The 11,741-nt window shown below is 28.0% G+C and overlaps 1 protein-coding gene across 1 annotated transcript; it reads left to right on the plus strand.

Moving 5' to 3' along the window:
• The first annotated feature begins 4,339 nt into the window (after positions 1–4,339).
• Positions 4,340–7,432, plus strand: LOC109800378 (F-box protein PP2-A13). The gene is made up of 3 exons (XM_020361167.3): positions 4,340–5,110; positions 5,760–5,878; positions 6,682–7,432. Exons 1-3 carry the CDS (start codon positions 4,796–4,798, stop codon positions 7,091–7,093), a joined length of 846 nt encoding a protein of 281 aa, XP_020216756.1. The 5' UTR covers positions 4,340–4,795; the 3' UTR covers positions 7,094–7,432.
• The last annotated feature ends 4,309 nt before the right edge of the window (positions 7,433–11,741 follow it).

Here is an 11,741-nt window from a genome sequence, read left to right on the forward strand (position 1 = left end):
ATCGCTCGACTATTTTAAAATTTCTCAACAAATTCCTTTTATAAATACTCCTAATTCTCATCTCCAATTCCGCTCAAGCCGTTTCCTTCCATAGGCACCCCCATTTCTCATTTCTGATTCTACTTAGTTGTTTCAAAATAGCTCAGCCATTCATGACAGAGACAATTTTTTTTTCAATTTTGGGGTTTTTGATCCTCTCTAATTCATCCCAAGTTCAACTACAAGCTCTAAACTCAAATTTAAACCATTAAAACAATTCTAAACAACATATTTAACATTCAAACCAATTCAAATGCAACATGCATCTCCTCCAGAACAAGAGGTCAACAATTTTGGGTTTTGGGTTCACCTTTCTTGAAAACCCTAACTTTACAACTTCAACATGCAACAACAAGAATAAAACTAGCTTTCCTTACCTCATTGACGCTCTAGAACAAAAAGAGAGAAGGAGAAGATAGCAAGGTCCATATGACTTTAAGGATGGATCTCAACTCCACCAACCTTGATCCCTTAGTTAGCCCATTAGTTAAACCACATGGAAAAAAAAAGGAAGGGAGGTTTTAGGATGAGAGGAGAAAAGCTTTGTCTGCTCCCTCTCAAACTTAAAAAAGAATGGAGGAAAAAAGAAGGAACATTCCCCTTCCCCTTCTTAAGAAAGCTCAACAAGACCCTTCCCTTAATGTTGAATCAATTCATTATCAACTCTCTATTGTACCACACGACTCAAATGAAACATGCTAAACATGAGTATTATAGGTTTTATTTTTTTTTTAAAAAATATACTTTAATTTTTAAATTTGAGTTAATATTATTCTTTTAAAATTTTAATTTTTTAATTTATATTTTTATGTAAGTTTAAATATATTTTTTTCTTGATTCAAGATATAAAATTTATCTCATCATATTCACCTACATAAAATTTATGAAATCAAACTAATAGGTAAAAAAAACATAAACATGATAAAAATAACATGAAAAGTAAATTCAAAGAGCAACTAAAAAATTAAGAAAATCTAATTTCATATTCATTTTCAATTACTTGTGAAATTCACCTTTTACACAAATTAATTTCACTATTTTTAGGACCTTTATTAGTTTCACATATTATAATATTCATATAAATAAATTTAATAAGATAAGTTTCACATATTATATTACTTAAAAAAGTTCAAAATTATACCCTAAAATAAAAAAAATTATCATTGTTTTGTCTTAAAAAATGAAAAATTCTTTAAAATATAAAAACTCAAAATAAATTCTTATAATAATATATTGGATTGGATTGAGAAACTCGACCACAACAACTTACGTATCTTATTCTCTTTTGATTTGCTAAAAGATGGGTTAATGATGGGCTGGAGTGGCCAACCCAATTGGGTCTTTTAATTTTTATATTATTGATTTATACATTTTTTTTTATATTTATAAATAAACATGCTAGTAATAAGATATCTCTCATTTAATAACTTAACTTCTTCTAGGCACACATAAATAAAGTTACATTGAAAAAAGAGTTACTACATTTAAAGGTGTAATATATTCAAATAAGAATTACCATTTTAGTATAAAAAATAATATTCAGTTTGTTTGATGATTTTTTTTATAAACACTCTTATGAGAAAAAAAAAGTAAAATATATTTTTTAGAAGTTAAAATTAATTTATGCATAAGTTAATTATAATCTTTTATACTAGTTTCTCAAAAAAATTATTTTTAATTTATGTATAAGTTTAAATTAATTTATAAAAAAATTTATTTTATTTTTTCTTCATATTATCTCACCTCTTATAAGTGATTATAAAAAAGTTTATTCAACTATACCTTAAATAAACAACCAATTTTGTCTCTATAAGTACCGGTCTCTATAAGTATAAAAAAAGTTAAATAAATTCATAAACTAATTCCTTAGACTAAATTACATACCGTCATTTTATTCCTAAATCTATATTGATATCACTTCAATCACACTTTTTTTTTAAACTTAAATAATTGTTAATTTGTATTTTTGAGGATTGATTTGGGCCCCTTTGATTTACACATTAATACGATAGCACTTTTCTATTTCAGGAAGAAAAAAAAATCTGTTTACTCAATAAAATTTTAAAAAAGATAGTTAGGGTCACTCAAAAGTTATGCTTCTACCAAGAAAGTATTAGAAGCCCTAAACACGCCTATTCGAGGATTGGTCGAAAAATGTAAGAGAGAGTTGATGGAGGGTTTTTGAGCAGTTAAGCAGTTAGTTACTAAAAAATTGGTCGAAGAAATAAAGAACGTGGAGGGAACAGTTATGAGAGGTTACATGTAATCCACGAAATCAGCATAGTGGTCAGCGATTACGCACCTACGACGTATTTGCACAGAATTAACCGCTCTCGATTAAATCTATAAATATGGGAACCATACCTCCTCACAAGAGTCGAAAATTTCATACTTGCACTTTTGTAAGCACTTTCTGCCTGCGCATATGGCTTCCATGCATGGGATTGCTATTGGGCATGGTTTCTTGGCCACATTTTGCTTTCTTTCCGTAGAATTGGTGTAGTTTAGTTTAATTCCGTAATTCGTAGTTTGTTGTTCTTAAGATCATCATTTTGTAACTGGACAATTATGTGAATTGGATCATGATCTGTATTGCTAATATATATATCATTCACTCCATTCATTTAAATGTTTATATGGGCGAAAATTATTATTTTATAGTTGTATATGAAACTGTGGAAACTAATGCTTATTAGTTGCTTTGTCTCATCTATTGTCGTTCCTAAAAAAGTCTAATCGTAAAATACTTAAATTGAAACGAGTGTGTGCTAGTTCAAATAAAAAGAACTCATAAACCAATTTCACCACAAACAGATATATTATGAATTACCTATTGAAATCTTCCTTAACTAATTATATTGTAAAAAACTTTTTCTCATATTATATTTTAATTTAAGTTTTTTTAATTTTTAATACTAAATATATTATATACTATTTCTAATATATTATATAAAAAAACTATACATGAACAATGTGTAAAATAGTTTTACACAATTATTTAATTATAAATAATTATTTATATTAATTTTTTTGACTTTTACAAATTTATCTTTAAAATCATGTAAATAATGATTTTAAACATAATATTTTAAAAAAATTCAATTCAATTAAAATAATACAGTATTTTTTATTTTCAATTTTCAAGAATTTTTGATCAATTATTACAATTTAAAAAATAAAATAGTTCGATACTCATACTTCTTAATAAAATACTTTAGTTTTTAATTAAGAAATCGAGTTTATCCTACTTTGACATAAAGTTATGAGTAAAAGTATTATTTTATACATGTAAAAACACGAAAGAAGATTATAATTCTTAAAAAAAAAAAATAGATCGAATGGGATGGATTCATGAATAGTCCTACTTAATTTTGGTCGAACTCATTTTTTCTTATTCGTTAATCATTACAACAAATTTGTCCATGTAATGATTCGCCGCAAAAATAATGCTATATGACACATGACAATTTATTTTTAATCATAATATTTATAAAAAAGAATTTATTATACATAATTGTGATCTCATACAAATATATTTTAAGTATAATCTTTTTGATATTGAAAGTTACGGTTGAAAGTCTGAATATGTTAGAGCAACTCTAATGGGAGTTGTTTGTCTTATGAAGCAACTCAAGTTCCGATTTCTTGCTATTGAAGAACTTTGACGTGGCAACATGAGTTGCTTGAAGAAGAGAGAGAGTTGCTTCTTCAAGCAACTATTCCTTACCAGATTTCAAGCAGATTTTATTGAATATATTTGGAAACGTTTTGAAAATAATAATAATGAAAATTAATTTCATATAATGTTTATGTATTTATTATTGTTTTATTTTATTTTTAATATCTACTTATTGTTTATTTTTTTTCTTATAATTTATTTTCTTTCATTGTAGTACAATTATCCTTTTTAATAAAAATTTAAATTTGGTTCATAAATGATTAAAAAAAAATTCTAAAGATTGAATTTTTTAAAATTTCTTATCATTGAAGTAAATTTGTGTTTGAGTTGCTTAATACTGACATGGCACACTAGAAACTATTTTTTTCATTTTTTAATGCATGAAATAACTCAAATTGCTTCCATCGAAGATGCCCTTAATCAACGGATATAATACAGGCGTCAGTAGCATCAATGTTGGCTAATTTACACATAACATATCATAACGTTTGGAATTCTATTTTCAAAAATAGTAAGAAATGGACAATATAAATAATTAAATACTAAGTAACAGCACGCGCTGCTCTGAAACGGAAGCGCGTAAGAGAGGCGCGAATAAGAAGCACCAAGCTGACAACTCCGTAACAGTCCAGAATAATCCTTCGTACTGGATAAGAACCTCGTATTCCGATCCTCACACCTCACACCTCACACCTCACAATTCATTGTATCTCAACATTCTCAGCCACCCCACAAAACGCTGTGTCGCTCACACCACTCCCCACACATGTCGTTTCCACCTCCGATCTCCGTTTAAAATTCCCGAAAGAAAAAGACACCCCCAAGATCTGGTCTTGGCTTCTCGCTTTTCTTCCCAATCTCATGTATTTCACTCCAATCGCTGCTCTCGTCACTTTTCCCTCTCTTGCCCTCTCTCAGAAGATAGACAAATTCAGGTTCAAACTCAAGTTCTGAGCCTGATTCAGAATCTGGGTGTGTGTGGAATTGATAAATTCAGGTTCAAGGTCAAGTTTTGACTTCAACTCAACTCATTTGGGGGTGTAAACTGTAAAGTGGTTTGGTTTGGTGTGTGTTTACATGGGTGGTAGTTTTTCTTCTTGTGTTTGTGATGGGGATGGCACCCCTTTGAGGCCTAGGCTTGGGGATATACCCGAGAGCTGTGTGGCATTGGTGTTAATGTATTTGGACCCACCAGATATTTGCAAGCTTGCTCGGTTGAACAGGGCGTTTCGTGATGCCTCGTTAGCGGACTTCATTTGGGAATCCAAGTTGCCTTTGAATTATAAGTTCATCATGGAGAAAGCTTTGAAGGATGCTTCTGTGGCAGAATTGGGGAAGAGGGATATTTATGCAAGACTCTGCATGCCCAATTTGTTTGACAATGGCACCAAGGTGAGTTCTTACTTACCTTTGCTACACTTATACATTATTGTTAGAATAAACTTGAAGAAAAATAAGAAGAAAACGCAAAATAACCTCTTTTTTTTTTTTAATGCTAATTATAAGTAATATAGAATAAATTATCGGTAATAAGATAAATAATTAATATGGTTATTTTAATTAATCGGGTCATAAATTTAAGTTTTATTTCAAATATATGTTTATACTACTAAAAGTGATTGTCAGATTTAATGTTAATTTAACCTAACTTAAAAACCTAATGATTGTTACTTAATAGTTAGGACGAAATAAAAATTCAATTTGATGCTTATAATTAAGATAAAAATTATATAATATTGGAGAATATAATAGGATACAATGTTACTAATTTATATATGTTAATTTTAACGTACGAAGAAACCGATAAATTTACCAAAACAGACTCATATAATATTGTTTTCCTATTAGAATTAAAGTTTCATTTCAACAATCTATGTTAATCTTCAATGTAAATCTTTGTTGAGGAAAACTTCAATTATGAAAGAAGAACATTATAGAAAATATTTTATCTATTGTAATTTGAGTTTTATCTTTATTTATACTCCTCTTATACTCTTAAAGTGCTCAATACTCACTTGAAAAGAATGTTACGTTGTTGTAGGAAATTTGGCTAGATAAGAGGACGGGTGGGATGTGTTTGGCGATTTCTTCACAGGCATTAAGGATTACAGGGATAGATGATCGGAGATATTGGAGTCGCATTTCGACCGAAGAGTCAAGGTGAGATTATTGTAAGTAAAACTATGTTAATGTTACTCCTCGAGCTGATGTGTATACTATGGCCTAGGCTTGACTCTGTTTTATTGTGTTTTCATCTTTATGGGTTGAAATGCAACACTTTTTTTTTTGGCTGGATTCTCTTATGCCCTTTTGTGGATTAATGTCATACATTTTTACCTTCTGGCCTTTTATTTATAGAGCTCGAAGATTGAACTATTAATACTTTTCTGAATCCGTTTAACTAATATTCAGGGCTCTCTGATAGACTAATACCACATCTTGTACGTAAGGGAATAAATGAGTTTAGTTAGCAGTGAATTACTGTAAAATTTGTAGTTAAGTTTGAGTCAAACTCAAGATTTGTAGTGAATTACTGTAATAACTTTTGAATAACTCGTATATACATGTATAATAAGTTGGACAGTTTCAATTTGACTTATTATATTTACTTAACAAATTGTAACTCTGTTTATGTTCTTATTATATATACAAATTACTTAATTTAATTTTCAAGAGTCGCATTTCAAATGAATTACTATAATATCTTTTAATATAAAATTGTCAATTTTATCATCGAAGATTTTATCTCCAATCTTAAATCAATTTTATGAATACAAAACTATATTTTATCTTGTAATCACATGGATGTTCTTACTCCACTTTTTCCACTGGCTCTTCAATTTTAAGTTTTAGCCACCATCTACTAGATCACATGAAATCGGTGACTTTAAATTGCATGACCCCCTATTTTATGTGCTACATGATTAAACTTGATGTATTATACCATTTCTTGTCCCTATCAGATTCCATACAGTTGCTTATCTTCAACAAATTTGGTGGCTTGAAGTGGAAGGTGATGTTGATTTTCAATTTCCACCTGGAAAATACAGTGTGTTCTTTAGACTCCAGCTTGGAAGGTCGTCCAAGAGATTGGGTCGTCGAGTTTGTAAGACTGAGGACATTCATGGCTGGGACATAAAACCTGTGAAATTTCAGCTAACAACTTCTGATGGTCAACATGCTGTATCCCAAAGTCATTTGGATAATCTAGGCCATTGGGTTCTCTACCATGCAGGAAACTTTGTTTCTAAGAATCCTAATGATCTAATGAAGATCAAATTCTCATTAACTCAAATTGATTGCACGCATACTAAAGGTGGTTTATGTGTTGATTCTATATTTATATGTAACAGTGATGTAAAAAAAGAGGTGTAGTGTAGGTTGTTTTTGTAGGAAGGAAATCCGTGTATATAGTAGAATTGAGCTGAGGCACCTGAGTTGACTTTTGTCATTTAGGTTAGAGGGGAGTTAAGTAGAAGAAATTCTTCCAAATATGCCCCCAACAACACTTCCCTTTAAGTTTTTGTTTCTTTCATAGTCCCTTTAGATGTTTTGTTTCTTCAACGGGACAACGTTTTAATAGGTTGCACACAATTTTTTTATCCCGTTTGGACATTGTATGTGTGATTTGTGTATATTTCCCCGTTTGTTGGTACTGGGAATTGATCGATGTTGTTTTCTAGAGAATGGAGCATTTCATGTGTTTCAGTTTTACCTAGTATGCCTGGGTGCTTTATCTTTTATGATGGATTCTTGTTTTGTCCATCATACGTAGCATTCGCTTGATTGTTTTGATGATATAGGTAACCTTTGAAATACTATATTATATTGTTGATGTTTCGTTCCTTCTGTCAGGTTAGCCTTCACAAGACTCGGATGTAGTTAATGGTGCCTCTCGTCTAACCTGTCAAAATTTGTATTGGAAAAAATTTAAGTCCCACGTCGATTAGAGATTAGGCAATTAAATAGTATATAAGTGGAAAACAATCCTCACCTTACAAGCCGATTTTGTAGGGTTGAGTTAGGCTTAATCTACTATTCTAAGATTGTATCATAGCTATCTTAGATTCTTAAAAATGGGTCACCCACCATTGATACATGCACCATGAGCATGAGGGGGTGTATTCAAGTCCTGCCAATCCTAAATTATTAAAAAAGGGTCACCTACCATTTATCCACGTATCAAGCTCAATAGTGTTAGACGTGAGGGGATGTATTGGAAAAAATCCAAGTCCTACATAGACTAGAGATTAGGCAATTGAATAGTCTAAAGTAGAAAGTAATCCTCACCTTACAAGTCGATTTTGTAGGGTTGAGTTAAGCTTAATCCACTATTCTAAGAATTTGCTAACCGGCAATTTCATTCATACAAGTATTATGTCAATTCAAATACTTTCTCACAAACATACTAAACATTAACTTAATAATTTGTTCATATCAGAAGGTAATCCAAAGGATATAAATTCTATAAGTGATGATAAAGTAAATTTTTTATATAGGACATTTTACTGATAGAGACTTATTTTAAGAAGCAAGCTGTATAAATAAAGATTCTTACGTGAAGAGAAGGTCTCCATCTTAAGTGAGGGGGTTATGTAAAGGACGACTTTGTTAAGTTTGTCTGGAAAACTTATAGCTAAATAAATATTTGAGATAATGGACTTTATTGAAATGTTCTCTCAGACAAGAGGTGTGAACTACATTAGTTTACGATCTTTCATTACTTTTATTTATGGTGATATTTTGTGTCCATATTTTTTATTCTCAATTTTGTGCATAGAAGGGTTGTTTTGCGACATGTATTACTAAAATACTAGTTATCGAAATCTTTATATTAAAATTAAACATAGTAACAATTACCTTTTTCTATATAAAAATGTCTTAATTCTTGTTACAATTACAAATCCATTAAATTTTTTTTTATAAGACTGCTTCCATCTTATCATTGTTTTTACAATCCACTTTTGTTTTGTATTAATTTTAAGTGTCTTAATCATAATGTTACGATAGAGTTAGGGATATCAAAAGATGTCCTTAAACCTAAATGATTAAAAGACTATTCTAGATGTGATTGAATATTTAAATTATATATTGTATTATATTATATTTTTATTTTATTTTATTTATTTTATAATAATAGGATATTAACATATGAACAATTATTAATCATTATTTAATGATGAGTATGTCTCAATAAACTTAAACATGTTTCATTAATCATTAAAAGATACATAAGAACTCATTTTTAAAAAATGAGAAAAAGTGATGGTACTCTTTAAAGAGTATTTTAGTTTAGAAAATAAATACCATCTTAAAGGTCTTATCGCTAGAATGTTCTATTTTTTTGAATTGCCTTTCAACTTGCAAGAAATCTTTATTATGTAAATTTTTATTTGTTTATTACAAATCATAATCTTAATTTTCTTCCTCTTGGAACAATTCTTAATGAATAAATTTCTTACAATGAGAGAAGACACATGATGAGATGTTGCTTAAACCAATTAAATCAACTTGAAAGACAAAAGGTGTTAGCATAATTTTGATGATGGCAAATATCAGTAAGGACTTTTAATTATCTTTATGACAATAAATGATGGTGGTCCATATTTTTACAGCTATTAATGCTAATGATAAAATTAAAAACAAACATTACACGATGACTTAAGTTATTGAAAAGTAAGAAGAAAATATGGTTCAAATCATTATAGATAATGCTCTTCTATGTAAAGGTGTTAGAATGGTTGTTGAAAGTTTGTTTCTTTAATTTTTTTTGGACTTCTTGTGTCATTCACACGTAAAATCTTGTATTGAAGAATGTATGTGCTACTAAGAACACTAAAAAAATGGGTAACTTGTGATGAGTGTAGTTGGAATACATTATTGATGATGATTCTTTTGTTAGGAACTTTATCATGATTTATGAAACACTTAATCAAATTAACAATTTTTAATCACTTTTCACCTTTAAAATTGTTTTCTATTGTTGAAACACCTTACATTTGATATAGTGATGATTTAAACAAGTGAAAGATTCTTTGCAATCAACGGTTACTAGTGGAAAGTTAAATTTTTACATAGAAGATGACAAAGACAAGATCCAACTGTAAAAGATTTTATTTTGAATGATATATAATGACACAAATATATTCTTAATTTTATTTTGTCTATATATAATAAGTTCACCGTTTATGATATAATCAATCATACATCTCATTTGATTCATGACATGTGAAATCTTGTGATATATACACATATGTTCTTAATTTTATCATGTTCCTATGTTTTTTATTTAAAAAATAAAATAAAATAAAAATAATCAAAGCTAAGTAATAATGGATAATCAATAAGTGGTAGTCTGAGACTTTGAGTGATTATAAATAGTTAACTTATGTGAGTTGTGTGAATAAAAATAATTTTTAATAATAAAATCTTTTTGTATAATAAAAGGAAAACGGTACTAAAAAAAGAGTGGACAAGAAATATACATAATTATCACTTTTATTTTATTATTTAAAGATTTAAGGATAAAATATTTTTAAAAAAAGATAGAGATGAAAAATGATTGCAAACAAAATCATTTCATTCATATATTAATATAAAATTAATTATAATTTTTAAAAATTGAATCGGACTAATTGATTTGACTAGTTTAACTTGGAATAAATTTGAAGTTTGATCCGATTACTCAAAGATGTATTTTAGAATTGATATATACCATTCAAATTCTGATTAAACTGATTCAAAATTGGTAAAAATTGATCCAAAACCATTATAGAAAACTAATATGTCCTTTTTTTCAAAAAATTATTTAAAATATTTTATGATGAAAATAAAATGATATTTAATAAAAATTACAGATTAACATAAATTAGTTTATCAATTATTTTCAATAATTTTCTTACAAAAATATAATTTTTTTATTTATCTTAATTTATAATTTTTTTTATCTTGATATTTTAAAATTTTATATTATATTAATTTCACCTTTTTTCGCTTTAAACGTAAATATGTTATTATTAATATGCATTTTAATATTTTGCTAAAATATAAATTTATACATTTTATCTAGACTTTTACATATAATTTAAATGTTAAAAATTTATAAAATGATATTTTATTTTATTTTATATGTAATTATTACTTTATTAACATTGATAAGAATTTAACTGTCAATCCTTACATGAATAATTATTTTACACGAAAATATTTTTAGAGATTATTATTCAAATTTTTTTTAGAAACTTTCTCAAGTTCTTATTTAATTTAATTTTATATTTATTTATGAATTAAATTTTAATAATTTTAAAATAAATTATTAATAAGTAAAATAATTTTACACTACAATATAAATTATTTATCTTAAATATAAAATAATATATATATATATATATTAAAAATTATATTTATATGCATTTTAAATATAATATATATAAATCTTAAATATATCAAATATAATATTTATTTCCTTATATAATTTATTATAAATTTTAATTATATAAAATAAATATTTATTCTACAAAATATAGAAACTAAAATATTAATATTTGTTGAAATATTGTCTGAATCGATTTAATAAAAACATGGAGATTAATTTATACATGTACCGCGAGTTGCACCGCTTCTCCTCCGCATGACTCACTTTTTGAAAATTATATTCCTCCCTGGTGCCCTGCCTCTCCATTCACTCACTCTTGGAGTGTTGGGTTTCCTCCGTTACTTACTCCGCACCGTTCTTCGATTCCCTTCCCTCTCTTTCTTGAAAGTTTCTCATTGTTGGTTCTTAGTTCACACATTTCCCCTCGTTTTTTCTATTTCTCTATTTTTGCTCATTTATTTTCTTCATATGCATTGTTCGTTACTTGAGAGATGCTATTTTCTTTAATCCTTCATTCATTTCGATGGCGCTAGGGTTTCATCTGCTCGCTCCAAACTCCAAATGGGAACATGAATCTCTCCTTAGTGCCATCTTTGGGTTTTCGCCTCGTTCATCTGTCGTGCTGCACCTCTCGCTTTGAATTTCATT

This window comes from Cajanus cajan, chromosome 3 (assembly GCF_000230855.2).
Source record: "Cajanus cajan strain Asha chromosome 3, NIPB_CcT2T_4, whole genome shotgun sequence".
NCBI lineage: Eukaryota > Viridiplantae > Streptophyta > Magnoliopsida > Fabales > Fabaceae > Cajanus > Cajanus cajan.

What these genes read in the sequence shown, in the direction of transcription:
- LOC109800378 (XM_020361167.3), top strand. Translation starts at nt 4,796, where the DNA reads ATGGGTGGTAGTTTTTCTTCTTGTGTTTGTGATGGGGATGGCACCCCT. An exon ending in TGTTTGACAATGGCACCAAG is followed by an intron (nt 5,111 to 5,759) that starts GTGAGTTCTTAC and finishes ACGTTGTTGTAG; the next exon opens with GAAATTTGGCTAGATAAGAG. An exon ending in ATTTCGACCGAAGAGTCAAG is followed by an intron (nt 5,879 to 6,681) that starts GTGAGATTATTG and finishes TGTCCCTATCAG; the next exon opens with ATTCCATACAGTTGCTTATC.